The sequence below is a fragment of the Micropterus dolomieu genome, linkage group LG02 (assembly GCF_021292245.1).
Source record: "Micropterus dolomieu isolate WLL.071019.BEF.003 ecotype Adirondacks linkage group LG02, ASM2129224v1, whole genome shotgun sequence".
Classification (NCBI taxonomy): Eukaryota; Metazoa; Chordata; class Actinopteri; order Centrarchiformes; family Centrarchidae; genus Micropterus; species Micropterus dolomieu.
Window position 1 is genome coordinate 29538457 of NC_060151.1, and position 25043 is coordinate 29563499.

The 25043-nt window shown below is 40.3% G+C and overlaps 1 protein-coding gene across 1 annotated transcript in view; it reads left to right on the forward strand.

Annotated features, from left to right (window-relative positions):
- LOC123967418 (histidine-rich glycoprotein-like) overlaps nt 1-1270 on the forward strand; it is a 3657-nt gene extending 2387 nt beyond the window's left edge. Inside the window, exon 2 of the mRNA XM_046043514.1 lies at nt 106-1270. Within this exon, the coding sequence (XP_045899470.1) occupies nt 106-1270 (1165 nt within the window). The remainder of the gene's footprint in view (nt 1-105) is intronic.
- The last annotated feature ends 23773 nt before the right edge of the window (nt 1271-25043 follow it).

Genomic DNA, 25043 nt, shown 5'->3' on the forward strand with positions numbered 1-25043 from the left:
CCACCATCACTCCAACCTCCCACACTTCAACCACCATCACTCCAACATCCCTGACTTCGACCACCATCACTCCAACATCCCGCACTTCAACCACCATCACTCCAGCATCCCGCACTTCGACCACCATCACTCCAACATCCCGCACTTCAACCACCATCACTCCAACATCCCGCACTTCGACCACCATCACTCCAGCATCCCGCACTTCGACCACCATCACTCCAGCATCCCGCACTTCGACCACAATCCCTCCAACATCCCGCACCTCAACCACCATCACTCCAACCTCCCACACTTCAACCACCATCACTCCAACATCCCTGACTTCGACCACCATCACTCCAACATCCCGCACTTCAACCACCATCACTCCAGCATCCCGCACTTCGACCACCATCACTCCAACATCCCGCACTTCAACCACCATCACTCCAACATCCCGCACTTCGACCACCATCACTCCAGCATCCCGCACTTCGACCACCATCACTCCAGCATCCCGCACTTCGACCACAATCCCTCCAACATCCCGCACCTCAACCACCATCACTCCAACCTCCCACACTTCAACCACCATCACTCCAACATCCCTGACTTCGACCACCATCACTCCAACATCCCGCACTTCAACCACCATCACTCCAGCATCCCGCACTTCGACCACCATCACTCCAACATCCCGCACTTCAACCACCATCACTCCAACATCCCGCACTTCGACCACCATCACTCCAGCATCCCGCACTTCGACCACCATCACTCCAGCATCCCGCACTTCGACCACAATCCCTCCAACATCCCGCACCTCAACCACCATCACTCCAACCTCCCACACTTCAACCACCATCACTCCAACATCCCTGACTTCGACCACCATCACTCCAACATCCCTGACTTCGACCACCATCACTCCAGCATCCCGCACTTCAACCACCATCACTCCAGCATCCCGCACTTCGACCACCATCACTCCAGCATCCCGCACTTCAACCACAATCCCTCCAACATCCCTGACTTCGACCACCATCACTCCAACATCCCGGACTTCGACCACCATCACTCCAACATCCCACACTTCAACCACCATCACTCCAACATCCCTGACTTCGACCACCATCACTCCAACATCCCGCACTTCGACCACCATCACTCCAACATCCCGCACTTCGACCACCATCACTCCAACATCCCGCACTTCAACCACCATCCCCCTTACCACCCGCACTTCAACAACCATCTCTTCAATAACCCGCACTTCGACCACCATTGATCCAACAGCCCTATGTAAGTGCCTGCCATGTTGTTTTTTAACATCACATTCCAAACAAACAAGAGAGTATGGTATGAAACTTCTCATGTAACTTGTGCATTTCATTAAACGACAAACTATTCATTTTAGGCATGAGGAAGTACTGTCCATATCACATTTGTTGAAAATAATGATAATAATAGCTAAAAGAACATTATTTTCTGTGGTTTCACAAAACGTTGGGCTTGAACATGTTTGTCTTGCTTGTTTGTTCAGGATGATTCTGGCGGGTTCAATAATGTGCGAGCAGGGCCGCTCCAGGTTTCAGACAGCATTGTTATCATTTGGAAGCAATCCACGAACATCACCAGCAACAACACCAACAGCCAACAATATAACCACCACCAGTGGCGCCACTCTCTTTTTCTTCTCCTCATCTTCTCTGTGTTAGAAATTCTGGACGCTAAGTGCTTTCTCTATAAAATGAAGGGGGTAAAATGAAACTAGGGACCATAAGGATATCTGCATCTGTTTTATAATGATTTTCATTTAATACAATTAAAAATATATAAGATGTAATCCATAATTTATAATTAATTAATCTATAAATATATATATATATAGATAGATACATTATGCACAAGACAAAATGATGATTTGTTTACATAAAAGCTCCCCCTCAAATAACTGAAAACAGGATGGTATTTATTGATTATATGGCAGATTAAATTACTTTGATATAATTTCCTACAGTCATTGCCAAATTAATTGAAGAAAAACTTAAAGCAGCATATTTTAGAGGTCAGAGGAACAGCAACAATGGTCAGCCTCTCCATCATCTACCTCATATTATCAGAGCTACTGTACCATTATGTACATTTCCATCTGAAGTGAACATGCAGCATTTGTAGTAAAAATACTTAAGCTGATGATTATTTGGTTAGAAAGATAAATGTCAGTTTTAAGTATTGCCTAGATATGCCATGAAAAACTGTGCTGTAGATGTGAAATGTGCTGAACAACTTCCACCTTTATCTTTTTGTTTCATAATAACCTGCTTTTAAATAAAGTAAAAAAGTGTGACCAATTCGTGTTCAACTGCAACCTTCTGTTAGGGAACAGCCACACCAGTCAGCACACTTAATCCAGAGTCCAGAACACACTTAATCATAAATCCTCACATTTATTTACGAACAATTAAAAATACACTGGCCCCACTCTCACCCAAGTGTATCTGCTGAAGGGTTTATTAAGTGTTAACACAGCTACACAAATCGGACACATTAAAATTCAAAATTAATATTTTTCTATTTAGTTTTTAAAACAGAAAAACAAAAACGATGTCTGTTTTGTTGTTTTCTGTTTTTCTGTTTTTGAAACGGAAAAAACAAGCAATGATGGTCTTTTGTTTTTTTTCCGGTTTGGTTTAGAAACGAAATAATGAAAGAAACCATACAAAGATTTTTCTGTTTTTTGTCTTTCTTATTTACATAAAAAAAAAAAATATACGGTTAAAACGTCCCTTGGACTTCATTATTAGCTGCATAGCCTATATTCTGAAAGTGTCTTCACAGCAATAATAAAGATTTTATTGAAGTAAAATAGACGTCTAAAACTTTACAGTCAGTTTGTATTTTCATAATCAGGTAACCGATTGCCACTGGCATTTTTTCCTGTCAGGTTAAGGAGCTGTAGGAGCTACAGAGAGAGCTGGTGGGGAGTAAAAACTGTTTTGCAGTGAAAAAGTAGCTGCATGCTCTCATAGGCTGGATGTGGACGTCGAGTCGGCCGACTCCTCCTAGATATCTGGCAGATGTAGGCGATGTGTCAGAAATGTGTAGGGGAGCCGCTTTGATGCATTGTTGAGTAGTTCACACATAACGACTGGCGACTGGTGATCGACCGCTGATTTACGTAGCAAGCAGACAATGATACATTTTGAGACGTCCCCAGCCAACAAGGTTGGGAAGAACTCCTTTAAGATGCAGGGGAGAAAATTAGTTAGGTTAAATTAGTTTTGGCTTCATTTTAGGTTTATTTTTTGCCCTAACTAGCTAAAGAACCCACCAGAAGTGAGTGCCCCAAGAGCCCCTCTGGCAAGTCAGGGGCCAGAATGATATTCTGTTTAAACCAGCTATAATTTCTATTTTAATAATAACAAAAGTAATTTGGCATGTGAAAACACTGTGAGTCCCTAACTTACTGCACTTTTATATCAATAAATGTGTTCCCTCAAGCTAGTCTCTATGAAGAGATATCTGCACATGTAACCCATTCCCACTCCCAAGTCGTCACATGGACACATAGTCAAGACCCCTGCGTGTCAGTTTATATCCTAACCCAGATGGGCAGCACAGCTTTTGGTCTGTCTGTGTCTTGGTTGCTTTCCAGCCTTTGTGTCTGAACAATGAAATACTACAGTTTATTATTTTTGATAAATGCCGACCGGCAACTGTGTTTTTAAGAACTCACACAGGAAGTGATTTACGTGCCTGGTAATTCATTTTCAATGAGAGGCGAGCGTGTAGGAAGGGAGGCGTGGGCATTCTGACAGGTGGGCGTGTTCCTGTGAAACTGTCTTGTACAGGAAATGTACACGAGGGAATTCACTTGGCAGAGCATAGCTAGATATATTTGGTAAGGTTATGTATAATTTTAACTTACATAGCTACAGCTGTACAGTGCATGCCGTTGCCATGGTTACATCCATAGAGCGTCTGCCGTTTACTAACGGAGCGCTTGTCTCCCTGTCTGTTCACCTGAGAAGCATGGAGCGACCCCGCAGGGCCAAGTGACTACGCAGGCGGAGTGTCGCTTCTCATGTGAAAAGACCTATAATCTGCTGCTGCGGGCGGACGTGTGCATGAGATGAGCACGATTGCAACAGTTTTTACGGGAACGTACACACTTGTTACTATGCCTGTCAGGTCAAATCCACACTACAGCTTTTCATTTTAAATAGGATACCTTTTGCTACGTTCGCACCTCCTGTGCCGTCCAGACTAAAACGGCGAAGACCTAACTGAAGAAGTCCTTTGGATGAGGGACGAAACGTCTTCCAGTATCTTCAACCAAGTCCAGTTGCCCTTGATTTTAACCTTCGTTGGATAACTATGACCTGGATGACTGAGAATCTTCATAGACATCAATGAATGAGCACTTAAGTGATATAATAATAATAATAATAATAATAATAATATAGTATTATAGTACTGTATATATAAGGGCTGTGATGAGATCTTGCGTCTGCATATGATATTAAAATGTGACAATATTTCTCATCGAGGTAAAAGCTACTTACCAATATCAAAGCTGCCAACTCTCACACATTTCACACACTATCACGCCACATATCAGTTTTATAACGCAGTGAAAAACAAATGTAGAACTGATAACGTTGGATCATGGTGCAAGTAATCCCCATCTAGCTGATGTGACACGCTGTACACCATTAAAGTTATCAACGGGACCCTCGCAAACGAGCTGTGTTTGGGGCTGTGAGCTGCAATTTATAGGAGATGCAGAATTTAACATTTCTGAGATTTCTGCCTGGTCAAAAGTGTTTGCAGTTCATTACCATTTAGCAGCTGATGTTATTGTTTCAAATCAATCAAGTGTTTGATTTGGAGTAATTATGTAACCAATGTAATTTGACTTTTTGAAGTTTTATTGGAATATTAAAGTGACTGAACTGTCCAAAAAATATATAAACAACATTGTGGTAAAGTTCTGCTACTAGCACAGACAATACAAATGTATTTAATTATTTATAAAATTACCAAGGAAAAGGGTTAAATAGAAAATAAAGGTGTGAATGAGTACATAAAAGGGCAGCAGTGTTATTAGTTGGAAACAACGCCACCAACAACGCCTCCTTCCTGTCTCAGACAGTGGTGACGTTCTTAATTTCAACAACTACAGCACCACAAGCACAGCTGCATCCAAATAAACCAACTATACATTTCAGTTGTAAAGTAACTCATTGCCTGTCCTGTACGCATACTGACCATGTTACTGTTGTGCAAAGTCACCCCCCATTCTGAACCAGGAAAAACCCTGACTACTATCACATGTCAATATAGAATGAAACATTCATAAATATAAATACAGAGTTGTTGTTTTAAGAGTGTTTTTTGTTTGTTTTCTATTTTCAAAGTCTCACTCACAACAACTGAGTGAACACAGCCTGGCCATAGAAAAGGGTCGCCACAGACAGAGCTGGCTACCACAAGGGCAGGGACTCCCAGTGTGACAGAGGACAGGTAGAGACAGAGCTGCACTTTCTAACCTCATGCCCTAAATATAAAACACTTTGCAAACATTTCCCAAATTTACCCCGAATTCAAATTCATATCAGACACACAGAAACTCCCCTATATACTGGGAGAAATGCCCAAATGTCAAATAATTGCTGCAAAATATGTCTCCTCATGCCACGAAGTGAGGACAACCAGTGGAACCTCAGACTGATAAATAATTGTAATAATTTTCAAATTATTATTATTTTGATTGTTTGATATTTTAGTAATTGTTTTTTGTTTTTAAATTTCACATTTGATACTGATGTTTTTGTTTATAAATTTTTATTAATTCATTATTTATTTTTTGTCTATTAATGCACACACAAACACAACTTTTACTGTTATTTACTTGTTCAGTGAAATGTAATAAATTAATTGTTCTTATGTAATTTATATGTAGTTTTGGCAATATTGAATTGAGAGAGTGAGAAATCAACAACATTTCCCTCTCTCACACACGAAAACGCACACAGCAGTCCACTACTTGCCTCAGATGTCTGCGATATTGGAACAAAGTTTAAGTTTCAATAGCCTGTTCAAAGACAATTGCTCAAGGAGGGACGCAATTCTTTATTGTAGGTATAATATTAAAGTGTAATTATTTTACACACATTATTTTACATAGTAGCAAGCATATTATCATATAAGTTCAAGTTTCAGTAATCGTTGCTGGCAACCCCCTTAACTGTAATATAATAAGCGTATACCATGGCCCGTCGTGAGCTATAGCTTAAATAATTAATGTATTGACAAACTAACAGTATACTATTAGATTAAAATTTAACTTTTTATCTAATGTTATAATATTACACTAATACGCTCATTAAAACTAGTTTCTCCTCCATGTTGTGGCAAGAGAGTCTGCATATTTCCACTGCAGAGGATGCCAGTATGTGCTGCTTCTAGCCTCCTCAGAGCAACACATTCCCCTCGTTCTGATTTACTAAAGTTACTGTAATACTGTCCAGTAGTCTTTTTACATTAGGTGTTGGGTGTGTGGGTGCTGATGGTATATTGTGAATCCGTCCCTGGTTCAAAAACTACACAAGCATGACATGAGTGATGACTGATCATTGTTTTAAAAGCGGTTTTCAATGTCTCAAATTTTCATTTGTTTCAGTATTTTAAAAAGCTTTAACAAAATATTAGGGCCGATGGGTCTTCACTTCCAGTCCTCCAATGGTTTCATACCATAGTTGAACACAAGGAGAAGGAGCAAACACAGTATAAATATGTGTATAATAAATAGTTTGTTAAACTCATTCTTTCTTTTTTCATACGTTTTTCGCTGTGCTCGTACATTTTTTGTGTGATCCAAATTTTTTTCATTTAGGAACACTCACTCAATGCTCGGGAAAAAGCATTGGGAAAAAAGTTGGCGTAGAGCCCTGTAACACTTTTGAACTTTTACTTAGTAGTTCAGTAGGATTTAGTAGTTTTACATTGTGTTTAAATACTTTTACTTAATGAATCTAGGCATTTCTTCAGAAAGACATTCTTAAACATTAGAAGAAGATGTGAGGGAAGAAGGCTGTGTGATCTGATGTGACCAAAATTGAGCTTTTTGGTCATCAGACTAAACAAATCTATTTTGATTCTATGTTGAAACACAATAAAACAGCAGCTTTCACAGGGATGATAACTTTGCAGTCATGGGCTTGTGACTGTCACCTACCTGTCATTCAGGCGTACGTAATGGATTTTTTTTTTTACCTCTTTGTCTTGTTAGATGAAGAAATCTGAGCTGTTTACAAAGCCCTGCTGAGAGACATACCTGAAGTGATGGATGCACAAAGACTGCAATAAAAACCATGACGTCTGGCCTTTATAATGTTGACATTGTTTACTAGTTCATCTTGTTCCCAATCAAGTTTATTTGTTGCCAGAAAGCCTGAGGCTGTTTTTGCCAGATCATTCCTCAGCAGGCAGAAGTACTCATCAGTGTCTCGGTCCAGTTGTCAGCGTAGATGCACAGAGATAAAAGGTGAGTCAGCACAATTTAGCTGCTCTGCATCTCCTACAAGAACAGATCTGTGATGTATATTTCCTTTGTAACTTCATGATGAATCCTATGGAAGAAATTAAACGTGTCATTGTTTGAAATGTCCAACCCAAAAGGATATATAGCAGTTAAAATTAGCTCTTTAAACTTCCATCTATAAAGTTAAAATGCTGCTTACATCCTAATACTTTAATAGGGGCGGCTGTGGCTCAGGAGGTAGAGCTATACCCACTAATCGGAAAAATCTGCATGCCCTGGACGTAGTTACAGAAAAATAGTTTCTGCATAGAGGAAACACATTTTTCAATTTAAAAAGTATTGTATTCACTTTATTTGTAGAGCACTTTTCAAAAACAAGTTACAAAGTGCTTTAACAAGTTTAAAGACAATAATACCCAAAGGACAATAATACAAAAACAATACAAGATAAAAGCAAGAAAACATTGAAAATACTAAAATACACGTTTAAGATAATTATAAAATAAGTAAAATAGAATAAAATAAAAGGTATAAAATAAAGTCAAATAAGATCGGGCAAGGCTCTCCTATAAAAGTATGTTTTAAGAAGGGACTTAAAACAGTTCACTGACTCAGCTGACCTGATTTCCTCGGGCAGGCTGTTCCAGAGCCTCGGGGCCCTGACAGCAAACGCTCTGTCCTGAATTTGGTCATTTGTGATACTGTTTTTAAAAGCTCAGACAAGTCGATGGGATAAAACTGGTTAAAACTCTCTTGTTGCTGGTGAGGAACCTCTGGGGGAAATAAAGGCACTGATTGACACCACCTTATTGGTAAAATAAGATACAAACAATTCACAGTCATCATTACTTCCAGCTGAGGCACAAGGAGGGGTTGGGTTTACCAGCTGATCCACAGTCTTAAACAGAAACCTGGGATTGTGTTTATGTGTAGTAATGGGTTCAGAAAATATATAGTATACTGTAAATACTGCAAGTAATACGGTATGAATATCTGTATATTCAAAAACAGTAAGCCCAAAGAACAAAGAAAACTATAAATGAAAAGATTTAGAACATTACACTCAAAAATGTTGTGCAACTGCAAAATCAAAGTCATTACAGTAAGAGACTTCTTCCACATCACATGCAACCTTGTCCCTTGCCAAGCTAAGAAGGAAAACCTGGTGCAGCCTTATTGTAACAACACTCCACACCTTTCTCATCACAGGTAAATTCCATTGCCTGTAAGAGATTTTCCATTGTAAATAACTTTCGGTAATTGATCTTCCACCACAAGGCAGAGAAAAATTCTTCTGTTGGATTGAAGTAAGGGCTGTAGGTTGACGGTAAACATTTGAATCACTGGTTGCTGGTTGATGCTGAATCACTTGCTTAGCGGGACATCTCAGTGACAGGATGTACTGTCGGCTGATGATCCTGTTGCTCACGGTCAAACTCAAAATTCCAACAAGCACCCAGAAAAGTAAGACGATGTTCGGTGTTACAAAGTACGCTAATATTGCACTTGAGTAAATATACTTACCTTAGAAACAGGACATTTTTGATGTTTGTGAAACAGGTGATAGGTGAGAAAAATATTATGCAACTGCAAAATCAAAGTCATTACAGTAACAGACTTCATCCACATCACGTGCAACCTTGTCCCTTGCCAAGCAAAGGAGGAAAACCATTAGAAGGGCTGGTGCAGCGTTATGTAACAACACTTCACACCTTTCTCACCACAGACAAATTCCACTGCCCGTAAGAGATTTTCTCTTGTAAATAACTTTCGGTAATTGTTTGTTTTTATTTATGAATCACTGGTTAGCGGAACACCTCAGTGAAAGCTGACATTGTCTCATAGACAGGATGTACTGCCGGTTGATGATCCTGCTGCTCATGCTCAAACACAAAATTCCAAAGATCACCCAGAAAAGTAAGAAGAGGTTCAGGGTTATATGACCCCAAAGTTGATTGAGGGTAGAGAACCTGTCCCTTACTTATAGCTTGATCGAGCTTGGTCGTTGTTGTGTGTAAAACATGACAGCTGTGTCGTAGTTGTGTTTAACTTTTGCCGCATTGTGTGTGTCACAGTGCAAAATGTGTTTTAGTGAGTGAGAATGTGTTTAGAGTTTAGCAAAAAGAGTGGATGAGATTTGCAAACAGTGTCTTAGCTACCTGAGCCTTTTAAGGTTTTGCCAAAAGAGTGACTGATTTGACAAGTGGGTTTAGGCCACTGTGCATTGGGTTCAGAGAATGGGGTTTAGTGTTTTAGCAATTGTGAAAAACTGCAATTGAAACCATATGAGAAGGTGAACAGAGCCTCTTTTAAATGTTTGGTCATTAGGCTTGATATAGCGTGCTTGCATTGGCTGCCTGTTTCTTTTAGGATTGATTTTTAAATGATTTAAGGCCCGGCATGGGCTGGCACCTTCCTATATCTCTGAGCTTTGATCCTCCTATGAGCCAGGACCTCTTCACTCTGAAACAATATACCACAGGACATCAGGCTCACAGTGTGTCCCCAGTTTAATCTCATTTCTTAAAACAGATTTTAACAAAAACACTTTTACACTGTGATGCCTATTTAAATTATTTTGACTTGTGAAAACTAGAAAAATGTTGTGCAACTGAAAAATCAAAGTCATTACAGTAAGAGACTTCATCCTTCAACCTTGTCCCTTGCCAAGCAAAGGAGGAAAACCATTGGAAGGGCTGGTGCAGCGTTATGTAACACTTCACACCTTTCTCACCACAGACAAATTCCATTGCCCGTAACCTGTAGGTTGACAGTAAACATTTATGAATCACTGGTTGCTGGTTTACGTTGAATTACCTGCCTAGCGGAACACCTCAGTGAAAGCTGACATTGTCCCATAGACAGGATGTACTGCCGGCTGATGATCCTGCTGCTCATGCTCAAACACAAAATTCTAAAGATCACCCAGAAAAGTTAGAAGATGTTCAGGGTTATACGACCCCAAGGTTGAATGAGGGTAGAGAACCTGTCCCTTACTTATAGCTTGATCGAAGTTGTTGTGTGTAAAAGATGACAGCTGTGTTGTAGTTTTGTTTAACTTTTTTATTAACTAAAGTATTTTGACCTGTTTTACTTTGAATCTTGTAAAGAACTTTCTTACCTGTATTGAAAAGTTCTATACAAATAAAGCTTTATTATTATAACAAAAAGGTTGAATTTGTAATGACATTGTATTTTTTAAGCTTTATCATGTTTGTTTTTACAGTTTCTCAATTGTTTAAACACATTTTCTGAAAGAATGCCTCATATTCTCACAACTCTACACACAAATCAGAAAACAAACACACAATGGGCAAAACCCCTCAATTCTCCTGCAAAATGAAACTTTACATTCAAAACAATATTATTTCTTCTCAAAATGGTATTTTATTTTGAAATGACACACAAACCATCATATGAATAGACATCTATAGGAACAAGCTGACCACTGATGTTCTCGATGTAAAAGACTATGATGAATGGAAAACACTTCTTCTCCCTTCATCACAAGGACTTAGGCCTTTTTTTTGTTCAGTGTTACACTTCAAGAGTCCTTACATACATACGTGTGTTGTAAAATATTTGAGATATACTCAAAACACACAAATACAATGTACACAGTGTACATCCCAACCAACACCAAGTTGCACATATAGTGGTCTACATACAAAATAGAAGAAATTACTGTATATAGTTACTGTAAAAAAAAAAAAAGGAAAAACTATGCTGCATCCTCTCTTCTGTTGCGGTCTGACCACAGCACCTCATCCACATCACAAACAATGTTTTCCCTGGCCAAGCAGCGGGGGAAATATCGCCTAGCATGGCGATTCCAGCCATGAAAAGCATCAGCTGCTATATCTCCACATGCATCCTCCACAGCTTGGAGAAGAGGTATACGCGTTTGTGGATTTCGGTCATACACTTTCCATCTCCAGGCATAAAAAATTCCTCAATAGGATTGAGGAATGGAGAATATGGAGGGACATAAACAACTAAAAAAGTGTGGGTGGGCAGTGAACCAGTTACGAACCAGAGCAGCCCGATAAAAACTTACGTTGTCCCAAATGGCAACGTATCAGAGCTGCTCTGGGCCGTCTATCTGATCTGATGAGTGTGTTGTGTAGGGTGTCCAGGAATGTGATCAGATGGGCGGTGTTGTAGGGGCCAAGGGTAGCATGGTGATGGATGACGCCGTGGTGGGTAATCGCTGCACACAGTGTGATGTTCCCTCCGCGCTGGCCAGGGACTTCAACAATGGCACGCTGGCCGATGACATTCCTTCCCCTCCTTCGTCTTTTTGTGACGTTGAACCCAACCTCATCAATGAAGATGAACTGGTGCTCCACTGCAGCCACCTCTAGCTCAAGGACTCTCTGAAACACACATGACAATATCAGAAATAGACATGGAGTGGTCACTATTGTGAAGCACAATCATTATGATTACAATATTGAAATATGTATAATTTACTGTATACAGTGTTGAGAGTATGCATCAATTGTGGGACTCACTTGCACATAGTTATGTCGCAATTCATACTTTACAGTATTTTTACAGTCCTACAGAACAGTACACAGGCAATACTGTACTACTGTACTCATTGAGTACTGTATTGATATGCAGTACTGCAATTTGCTAGTGAGAGTAGACTTTTTACATATTCTCATTTCGTAAAGTCCGGATGATGGATGCTACAGTGTACCTGCTCAGATTTGGCTGTACTCTTTGCCCAGACTCCCTCATTGTTAGACCACATGATCAACCAAAGTGGCTCGGATCTCATCAGAGATTATGATCCTCGTCCTCGTCCTCGTCCTCTTACTCTGTTTCCAATGTCGGCATCCATTGCTCCATTGAAGAGTTCACCTGTTGCCCTTTTATGCTAAAGTTCTGATTGCTAATTGGAAAACTGTGTGCTGGGTGTTTGCCCTTGTGATGAGTCAGTGTGCATATTTGAATGGCAGTGTGTTCCTTGTGAAAACAAGATATTTTCTGCATGAAACTTGTGCCAAAAGCAGAGAATTGTGTGTAGTGTTTTGAAAAAAGTGTGTTTTAGAACTGCAATTTGAGTGTAAAGCAGGAATTGTGCTTGTAGTTTAGCAGAATTGGTTCAGGGGGTTGGTGAATGAGTTACATGTTGTGGTCATTGTGTCTCAAGTACCAGTATTTATGTGTAAACAATTGAGAAAAACTGCACTGTAAAATCTTAATTTAAAAAAGTTACTAGTTGCTTCAGGTGTTGAATAAATGTAAGTGCAAAAAGGTAAAGTTTCCTTGTAAAATGTACATTTGGAGTAGAAGTATAACATAGCATGAAATGGAAATACTCAAGTAAAGTACGCCAATATTGAACTTGAGTAAATATACTTACCTTAGAAACGTGACATTTTTGATGTTTGTGAAACAGGTGATTGGTGAGAAAAATGTTGTGCAACTGCAAAATCAAAGTCATTACAGTAAGAGACTTCATCCCCATCACATGCAACCTTGTCCCTTGCCAAGCAAAGGAGGAAACCATTGGAAGGGCTGGTGCAGCGTTATGTAACAACACTCCATACCTTTCTCACCACAGGCAAATTCCACTGCCCGTAAGAGATTGTTTCGGTAAACATTGATGAATCACTGGTTAGCGGAACACCTCAGTGAAAGCTGACATTGTCTCATAGACAGGATGTACTGCCGGCTGATGATCCTGCTGCTCATGCTCAAACACAAAATTCCAACAAGCACCCAGAAAAGTTAGAAGAGGTTCAGGGTTATATGACCCCAAAGTTGAATGAGGGTGGAGAACCTGTCCCTTACTTATAGCTTGATCGAGCTTGGTCGTTGTTCTGTGTAAAAGATGACAGCTGTGTCGTAGTTGTGTTTAACTTTTGCCGCATGTATTTACCATTTGGAAACACAAAACACATTTTAACAAAAACACTTTTACACTGTGATGCCTATTTAAATTATTTTGATTTGTTTTACTTTGAATCTTGTAAAGAACTTTCTTACCTGTATTGAAAAGTTCTACACAAATAAAGCTTTATTATTATTATGACAAAAAGGTTGAATTTGTAACGACACATTGTATTTTTGAAGCTTTATCATGTTTTTAATGTAAAATCTTTCTTATTATTAATCTTATTTAAAAAAGTTACTAGTTGCTATAAATGTAAGTACAAAAGGTACAAGTAAAGTACGCCAATATTGCACTTGAGTAAATATACTTGCCTTAGAAAGGGGACATTTTTGATGTTTGTGAAACAGGTGATAGGTGAGGTGTTGGGCGTGTCATTGGACACGTATGTGGGTGTTGGAAGTAGACAGAAGAGGAGGGAAGAAAAGAGAGGGAGAGGAGAAAAAGGGTATATATGCTGATGCAGATCTGATGATCTGTACTTACAGTTATGGCTTTCTACAAAGTGATCTGTGCTGCGATGCTGCTGACTCTCCTGACACAAGGTAAGAACACTCCTCATTGTACACACCTGAACCAATCATGTTTGAGATCTGATGACTGCTGTCTGAGGAGGAAGTAGAATATTTTAATTAAGTAAGAGTAGTTGTTAAGAGGAAAAAGTATCACATGTAAGTGGAAATCCAGCATTCAAATTCAACGTTTTACAAATTGTAGCAATAAAAAATACAAAACCAAATTGTCACACTGAATCAATGTTTAAAGAGATAAATCTGAGTGAGGAGTAACTATTATCTGATGAATGAATTGGGATAGAAAATCTTTTGCACTGAACCCATGACTTAATTTAGCCTGATTTAAAACGTTGCCTGGATTCATTAAAAATAAATAAAACGTACATTCACAAGATTTCCAATGACTGCTTCACTGCAATTGTGGTCCATGTGACAATAAAGACATGTACCTATTATCTAATCATAGCAGATAATTCTTGTGTATGAGTTCAGGAAGCAGTTGTGGGAAATCATTTCTGTCAGTCCTTTCCTGTTTGCATTGACCTGCTGAGACCTTTTTGTTTTTTGCATACCTTTGGGGTTTTCCTTATAAAGTTGTCATTCAAGTTTCAACATCCAGGAATCAGCACAACCTCAGTTAATTATATTATCTTCATAACCTCCCTGTTGAGTCTTCTGAACTTAAAGTGCAGCCTATTTGATCTCTTAACGTGTTTGTATTTATTGCAAGACTGTGTGTAATGTGATTCGGATTTTTTATGAAACTATACCTACCGCAACTGCAGTTTGTTCTTCTGATCGACAAGCCAGTTTTAATTTTTTACTAGTTTTAAGTTGATCGAGATTTTGAGATACTGATATATTTCCCGAAGTGGTAAGCCCTGTCTTCATGTAAAAAGACCTATTGAAGTCTGTTTAATAACTCATAAATACATTTAGTTTTATTGTGTGATGTGACTATTAAAGACACCAAACAACTTAAACCATAAAACTGAGAAATTAGGTGTATGAGATTAAAGGCAGCTTTTTGTGTGTGTGTGTGTGTGTGTGTGTGTGTGTGTGTGTGTGTGCGTGTGTGCGTTTGTGTGTGTGTGTGTGTTTTCCTTTTGTTAGAAAGTATCTGTTGTTTAAAGTTAACCTTAACTACTTTTAAGGAGGTTTTGGCATTAATTAAGTTATTTAAAGGAACGTGCGGTTTGTAGAAACTAAGTTGATGTGACAAAAACACAATTCAAGAAAGAGAGTCCATTAATTCTGCAATTTAAAGCCACAAGAAAATGACATTACCATGAATGTGAAATGTGAGAAGTCACTTGGGTATGGGTATTGTTGTGTATATTGATCCTTAATTTAAGCTATTTAAAGAGACCTCTTCATTTCTATTCAGAGATAAGTGGATATATTAGACAGATAGATCAGAGGAGCAGATAAGTTTCAAGTCAACATGGAGCTAGACCTCATAATGTCCCTTGCAAGACCTTAACTGATATGAAAAAATCTGTTCTCTGATCAGTGAGCACAGTGACTCATTCCATCATGTCACAGAAAATCCTTTCATTATTTAATGTGGTGGATGAAGGACTCAACCAGGTTTTTATTTAAAATAAAGTATGCAATTCTCTGACATACATTAACATTTACAAATATAATTTAAACCAAACTCAAAGATAAGATCTCCATAGGGAAATTAGTTTTGGACTGCAGCTTTGCAAAAACAACACAGAAATTGCAATAAAATAGACATTTCAAAACACACACTCATGCAACACAACATGCTCTCATATATAAGACAGGTACCTATATAAATATGCACAATAATTCCTTCTCACAATGGCAAAAATGTTTTTTAATTACACAATTCATGCAGCCTGCATTCCCCACAATAAATGTTGCGTAGCCCAAATAGCCTACAATGTACAATGAGAGATATTGCACAACCCAGGGACGTCAATAGGATTGAAAGACAAAGGAGGCTTAGCCGCCAGGGTATGCATAACTTGACTTATGTCAATAACCAGCGAAGAAGCCAAGATTTTGACATAAAAAAAGCGAAATTTATATTCTCTTCATCCATTTCTCCTTGAACAAAAGTTACTGTAATGTTAGCTCTTAAACATATCAAAGCTGCGTGGGGGGGAATTCACTTAGGCCAGACTGAGTTCTTCTGTAGGCTTTGACTTAAAGGCTATCCAGCTGCTCATGTAAATGTGTGATAAAGTAATACCAAAACTAATTCCTCTCGCTATTAGATAAGTTTCAGGTTCAAAGAATGCTATTTAATTACATTGATTACCGCACTGTAGATTTGTTCAATCAGAGTGTGATTTTGCTCTGTAGTTTGGCTTGCATACAAGCATTCAACAAATACTTTTCATGTAAACTGTTGATAAGGATCACAGCACAGTTGACACATTTCACAACCCAAAAATTCCCTCCAATAGTCTTGGAACAGAAGGCAAATTCCTTTGTTTTTGTTGTTCACTGAAGACATTTGGGTTTAAGATCAAGATGAGTATGAGACAAGAGTTCAGAATTTCAGCTTTCATTCCAATACTTTTGGAGGGGACTGTATTGCACAACCCTTATGGCCAACATCTAGATTACATGCCAGTGTTGATTATTTTAAGGGACATAGATTAGATTAGATTCTTAATTGTCCTTTCCAGGATATTTGTTTCCACCATCTATACGTATGCATAATAAACAACAAGAACATACAGAACAACAACATTTTATACACAAATTGACTCCCAAAAAGAAAGAAAAGTGACAAAGTGCAGTTATTTGACGCTAAAGGTACCCTTCAGCATCTGTATGAGATGCTCTGGGGCGTCTCATACAGACCGGAAGAGCTAGCTAGCAGTGCTGAAAGCCCCCTGAAGCCCCCTCCCATTACCATAAACATCAGAACTGTTAGTGCCTAAACATAACTCGACCGGCTAACCCTAACTGTCAGCACATCCGTCGTGAGGCCTCCTTTGTGTTGCTGCAACGTAGCAAACTGAAGAGTACCTTTAGCGTCAAATAATTACGCTTAGTTACACTGTCTGAAAGTGTCTGTAATGACGTACTGAGATGAGAACGCGTTAAGTATGTGGGTCAGATCAGACACTATTTATTGCACCTATCTGATAACCAACTGCTCATAGATTGTCTGGACAACATAAACTCCACGTAAGGATAAAAACAACAATACAGGTTTATGTGATGAAGCCTATCAGACCAAACAAGATTCAGATGATGCCGGGTAAAAACAGCCACATCACGTTAGCTCGCCTACTTCAACGAGCAGCTGCTAATGTTACGGTGCAAAGTTGTATTGCTTTCCACAGTACTTCACCAGCAAACGCCACCCATAATACCATACTGTGTACCACCAGTATTATGTAAAAGTTTTGATTTAGACTGCAATATGTGATGTAACTGTACAAAGCAAAAATTGAGTTATTTGTTTAATAGCCAGTGATGCAAGGCAGGGCAGCCAGCTAACGCTAATTAGCTCGTACCTGCCGCTGTTTGCTTTGTAACGTTCAATTTAGATTTATTGGTGTTCAGGTAATGTTACACAGCTTCTTCACCATCTTAGTCACTGTAACAAACGTGACCCACATAGCGTACAACAAATGTCAATGTACATAGAAACATATCAGTAAATATAAATACAAAATTTGTGGTTTCAAGAATGTTTTTTGTTTGTTTTCTATTTTCAGAGTGTCACTCACAACTAGATGGTAAGTCAAAGTTTCAATGCTCACTTTTTTACTTCCTGTCCATCTGTGATTTTGGAAATTTAAAACGTGTTTTCTATATCACTCACTCTGTGTCTTTGTTTCTCTCCTCAGTGTGTGGTCAGCCTACGCTCAACAACAGGATTGTTGGAGGACAGGTGGCCTCTGAAGGCAGCTGGCCCTGGCAGGCCAGTCTGCAAACCTCTACAGGGTTCCACTTCTGTGGAGGATCCCTCATTAACAATGAATGGGTGATGACTGCTGCTCACTGCTGTGCAAGGTAAGCAGTGAGGTAGGGTGGAGACAAAAAACAACATGCCATGCATTGTCATAAACAGCCTGTCTACGGCAGTGGTTCCCAACCCGGGGGTCACGTCCATTACAAGTAGCTCTAGAGATAACCAGAAATGTTTTTGAGTGGCCCAATAGCCCCTCTGGTATAACAAGAAGCACAGACATATCCTGGTTAAGGGATCAATTATTGCCATTTTATGACAAATGCAAAAATGTGTGAAAACACTGTGACTCCAAAACTTAATGTACCTTTAAATCAAAAACATTTTGTTCCCTGAACCTAATCTCTATAAATAGATATCAATGCAGAAACTGTTGGCAAGCGACAAGATTTTGGTAACAGAAGTGTTGTTTCTGTTTATAGCCTGACTAGTGTTGACCAGTCATGTTTGAGTTAGCTTTGGTTGCACATGCAAAAAAAAAAAAAGTACATGCAGTGCGTGAGAGCAAAAGAAGCGGAATGCAATGGCTGAAATGCAATCTCTCAACGATTTAGCTTTTATTAGCTTTGTAAACTGGCTACTTGTGAAACAATCCAGGCATAGACGTCGTCTATCACCTCTATTCTCGCATCTCAAGTTGATATTCGGACTGTAAAAAAATTTTTTTGACATGTACTTATGAAGAAAAGATTGTTGTAAAAAACTTTAATGATAATGAAGATTTTTTTTATTCTATAAAGATTCATGTTGTTGGAGGTCTCTGCAGACTGAGGGAGAAATTATTATTTTGAGGAAACTGTTATGGCAGAAAATTGTGTCCTCTTACATTTAATCTTTTATGTATGATCTTCTAATATTATTATTATTGCTGTTCTTGTTTTGTCTTGTGTGTTTTTATCTTTAACCTTTCCTCTCCTATACTCCTTATGTTTGTCTGTCCACATTTACTAGGGTTTAGGTCAGACCTGTGAGATTGTTTTGGTGTTTTCCCCTCTTTTTGTTCCTCTCCTGGAATGTTCATTTAAGGCCGAGAGAGGATCTCTGCTCCCCAAAACATAGAAACCTAGACTGTGTAAATGATGATGCATCGCTTTGCTCGGGGCCAGATGCCTGAAGCTGCCCTAGGCAGAAGGTCTCTGGACCAGCTCTATATGTGTTGAAGTATTTCTCTGTTTATTCTCTTTGTTAAATTAAATTCTTCAAAGACAACGGCTGGTTATAACTCAATTCTTTGCGCAACCCCTCACCAGGAATATAATTTCCACGACAGAAACAACTTTATGTAATGAGGACATGAGATCATGAAAAAGTATGCTGAGCACATAAATTACTTACTTGTGGGAAAGATATCTCACGGCTGCCACGTCTGTCAGGATTCATTCAAACTAGACTAGATGCGGTCTTAAAATTCATGTCTTTGCACTGTTTCTCTTCTGATTACAGCACTAGCATAACCACGAGCACTCTGGCTGTTGTTCTGGGTCTCCAGAGTCTGCAGGGATCAAACCCCAATAATGTGTCTCAGACAGTATCACAGATCATAATTCATCCCAACTATAACGCCAGAATTCTGGAAAACGACATCTGCCTCCTGAAGCTCTCCTCACCAGTGACTTTCACCACCTACATCCAGCCCGTCTGCCTGGCAGCCCAAGGCAGCACCTTCTACAGCGGCACTGGAGCCTGGGTCACTGGCTGGGGCACCATTGCAACTGGAGGTTGGTCAGAAATCTCCTGGAGTACATTTATTTTCGCATAATGTGTGATTGCAATGGTGACTTAAATGAACAAAAATGAACTTGTGTATGTAATGTGTATTATTCATCATAAAACATTAGCAAAGAAAATGTTGTAATATAAATAATGCATTGTTCGCATCCGTATTAAGTTGCGTGCATTATTCTTCTTCTTCGTTGCCTTTGTTGGTGCATTTCTACACTAGTTTGTGTTACCTGCTAGTGGTAGACATATTTTTTGGGAGGGGTTTACTAGATATTACAGTGATCAGCTATAACATTATGACCACTGACAGTGAAGGTGATTATCTCATTAACATGGCACCTGTCTGTGGGTGGGATATATTAGGCAGCAGGTGAACATTGTGTCCTCAGAGTTGATAGTTGATTGTGTTAGAAAAAGTAAAAATGGGCAACATAGGTATTTGAGCAACTCTGACAAGGGCCAATTTGTGATGGCTAGACAACTGGGTCAGAGCATCTCCAAACCGGTGTGCAGTGATCAGAACATATCAAACGTGGTTCAAGGAAGGAAAAGCTGTGAACCAGCTGTTTTGGCCGCAAAGGGAGGCCTACATTAGGATTAGCCGGTGGTCATAATTTTGGCTGATCGGTATATAACATCTGTATTAAACGTTGGTCAGTAACAGTTTTACGTCAGATTTTCTGTCAATTAAGATGGGAGAAACGTGTTAACACCTGAACATAGAGGATGTATTAAACAGTCCATTTTGTGTAAAATAATTTTAAACCACATTTCACAAGGTGTGTTTTTTACTAAACTGAAGTTGTGTCTCTTCAGTGTCCCTTCCTTACCCAGGAAACCTAATGGAGGTGGAAGTACCGATTGTGGGGAACAGACAGTGTAACTGTAACTACAGAGTGGGCTCAATCACAAACAACATGATCTGCGCCGGGTTAAGTGCTGGAGGGAAGGACTCCTGTCAGGTGATTAGTTTTACATCCTTGTTTGTGTCAGATTTGATCTTTTGCAAAGATTCCTTCTCTTAAATGTTCTGTCTCAAAAGGGGGATTCCGGAGGTCCGCTGCTGAGCAAGCAGGGCGGCCGCTGGATCCAGGAGGGAGTCGTCAGTTTTGGAAGAGGCTGTGCCCTGCCTAATTTCCCGGGAGTCTACACCCGAGTGTCCCAGTATCAGTCCTGGATCAACAGCCAGATCACCAGCAACCAGCCAGGCTTCCTCACCTTCACGTCCACTGGGACTGACAGTGACGTCAGTGTCACCTGTCCTGGCCTGCCACTAACTACAACTACCCTCAATCCAACAACCCTTACTTCAACCACCACCACTACAACCACCCTTACTCCAACATCACTTATTACAACCACCCTCACTCCAACCACCACCACTGCAACCACCCTCACTCCAACCACCACCGCTACAACCACCCTCACTCCAACCACCCTCACTCCAACCACCACCGCTACAACCACCCTCACTCCAGCCACCACCGCTACAACCACCCTCACTCCAACCACCCTCACTCCAACCACCACCGCTACAACCACCCTCACTCCAGCCACCACCGCTACAACCACCCTCACTCCAGCCACCACCACTACAACCACCCTCACTCCAACCACCACCGCTACAACCACCCTCACTCCAACCACCACTACTACAACCACCCTCAATCCAACCACCACCACTACAACCACCCTTACTCCAACATCACTTATTACAACCACCCTCACTCCAACCACCACCACTGCAACCACCCTCACTCCAACCACCACCGCTACAACCACCCTCACTCCAACCACCACTACTACAACCACCCTCAATCCAACCACCCTCACTCCAACCACCACCGCTACAACCACCCTCACTCCAACAACACTTACTTCAACCACCCTCATTCCAACCACCACTGCTACAACCACCCTCAATCCAACCAGCACCACTACAACCACCCTCACTCCAACCACCACCGCTACAACCACCACCACTACAACCACCACCACTACAACCACCCTCTCTCCAACCACCGTCACTCCAACCACCACGGCTACAACCACCCTCACTCCAACCACCACGGCTACAACCACCCTCACTCCATCAACCCTTGCTTCAACCACCACGACTACAATCCCCCTCAATCCAACAACCCTTACTCCAAACACCACCACTACAACCACTCTCACTCCAACAACATTTACTTCAACCACCCTCACTCCAACCACCACCACTCCAACCACCCTCTCTCCAACCACCACTACTACAACCACCCTTAATCCAACAACCCTTACTTCAACCACCACCGCTACAACCACCCTCAATCCAACCACCACTACTACAACCACCCTCAATCCAACAACCCTTACTTCAACCACCAGCACTACAACTACTCTTACTCCAACCACTTTCACTCCAACACCCCACACTTCGACCACCCGCACTCCAACCACCCGCTCTTCAACCACCCGCACTCCAACCACCCGCACTTCAACCACCCGCACTCCAACCACCCGCACTTCAACCACCCGCACTCCAACCACCCGCACTTCAACCACCCGCACTCCAACCACCCGCAGTTCAACCACCCACACTCTGAACAAACGCATTCCAACCACCCGCACTTCAACCACCCGCACTCCAACCACCCGAACTCCAACCACCCGCACTCTGAACCAACGCATTCCAACCACCATCACTCCAACCACCCGCACTCCGACCACCCGCACTTCAACCACCCGCACTTTGACCATCATCACTCCAACCACCCGCACTTCGACCACCATCCCTCCAACATCCCGCACTTCGAGCACCACCTCTTCAACATCCCGTACTTCGACTACTATTGATCCACCCGCCCTATGTAAGTGCCTGCCATGTTGATTTTTAACACCACATTCCCACTTGTACAGCTTTAAAATTATAATATATAATTATAGTATTGTTTATTCAAAACACATTTTTGGGCCAGTTATTTGCATTATTTAGAAATGTGGCACATTGTTTGGTTATATAGGCCCTAACATTTGCTAATACTATCAATGGACAGAAGTCAGCTCATTAATACCCTGCAAAGCAGCCTGGGGTTGAGTAGTTTGCACACTAACACCGTAACTTGCAAACCAGGTTGAGCTGCTCACCCATAAATTGAAGGTACTGAGTGGTGAAATTAATCACCAGCACCTTCATGGGCCAAGAGCAGAAGCTCCCCAAATGTCAGCCGACCCGGCTCATATAGCCATCCTGTATCAATGCACAGCTCAGTTGCAAGCTGAAAAACAGGAGGAATGCTACACTTAACTGCAACATAGCTATTAAGCTTTGCAACAACACAATGACAGCTTGCACCAGGACTGCCTGTCCACTCAAGCTGAGCTCCCCAGAGCATCTTGGCCAGATGTTAAATTATCCATTCAATTTACCAAACAAACACGAGAGAGGTATGGAACTTCTCATGAAACTCTCGCATTTCATAAAACAACGAACTATTCCTTTCAAGCATGAGGAATTACTGTCCATATCACATTTCTAGCAAAAAGAACATTATTTTCTATGGGTTCACAAAAAGTTGGACTTGAGCATGTCTGTCTTGCTTGTTTGTTCAGGATGATTCTGGCGGTTCAATAACGAACAAGGCGGCTCTTGGCTCCAGACGTTATCATTTGGAAGCAATCCACCAACATCACCAGCAACAACACCACAAGCACAACATCCAACAATACAACCACCACCAGTGGGGGCGCTCCTGCTCACTCTATCTTCTTCTTCCATCTCCTCATCTTCCCTGTGTAAGAGATTCTGGATGCTAACTGCTTTCTCTCTAAAATGAAGAGTGTAAAATTAAGCTATAGAGACCATATCTGCATCTGTTTAATAATGATTTTCATTTAATACAATTAAAAATATGTAAGATCTAATCTATATTTTTTTTACGAACTGAAGATTATTTTGACAAATGAGTCTTAAATGTGATCCTCAATTGCCACTCATTTTGTTAGTTACAAAATTGATACAGATATTAGGCACAAGACAAAATGATGATTTGTTTACACAAAAGCAATAGCTGAAAACAGGATGGTATTTATTGATTACATTGCAGATAGGATTGAACTAATTTGATAGAATTTCCTACTGTCATTACCAAATTGAATGAAAAAAAACTTAAAGCAGCATATTTTAGAGGTCAGAGGAACAGTAACAATGGTAAGCCTCTCCATCATCTACCTCATATTATCAGAGCTACTGTACCATTATAGACATTTCTATCAGAATTGAACATACAGTTGTAAAAATACTTAAGCTTTGTTGTAAAAACATTTTAATAAATTATATAAATTCTGTCTGCTTGTTCCTTCATGCTATGAGAACATGTGAGTAGTAGGTAAAGGTTAGCGTTGCGCGCTCCCGCTTCCTCTTGTGTTGGAATGACAGCGTTGTTAAGTGAGTGGACTGTTTGTGTAACCTTTGGCGTACGCCATTTTTGGCTTTTGTATGCACGTACACTTGTAGTGAGGTTTCTGGACACAGTTTTATAAATGAGACCCCTGTTCTGCATTCCCCACAGGTCTTTACCGCCCCCTACTGCCATACAGTGTGTTGTTCCGCTGTTGGCTTCCAGTGGAATTTGAGGACCTTATAGCCTATCAGCTTAAAGGCAGAAATCCCATGATGCATAGCGGTGACGGGAGTTTTGTTAAAATTTACTAAAAAGCCTCCTATTTGCTTGAAATACAAAAGATACTTTGTAATAATATGTTTTTTTTTCATGTTTCTGCTTAGAATATAATGTTTTTTGTCTGTAATTGTCATGCACTAAAATGCAAAGGCATAACATTAACTTCTCATAACGCATCCGTTGTCACTCCAGACACCCTGATTGATCTTGTACACGAGTTTGTGAATTCTGACGAGACGCCGCGACACGTGATGACAAAATTAATAAAATAAAAATTAAAACCACAAGAGCAATAGTGCAAATGAATAGGAGAGTTAAATGTGGACTCTTAAACATCAGATCTCTCTCTTCTAAAGCTGTACTAGTAAATGAACTAATATCAGATTATGATATTGATTTATTTGGTCTTACTGAAACCTGGCTGGGTGATGGAGAATATGTTAGCCTAAATGAATCCACCCCTTCCAGTCATATTAATACTCACATTCCTCGAGGCACAGGCCGAGGAGGTGGAGTTGCAGCTATCTTCGACTCTAGCCTACTAATCAGCTCTAAACCTAAACTAAACTATAACTCATTTGAAAGTCTTGTTCTTGGTCTTTCGCACCCAAGTTGGAAATCACTGCAACCAATTCTTTTTGTTATAGTGTACCGAGCACCTGGCCCGTACTCTGAATTCTTATCTGAATTTGCAGAGTTTTTGTCAACTTTAGTCCTTAAAACGGACAAAGTTATTATTGTA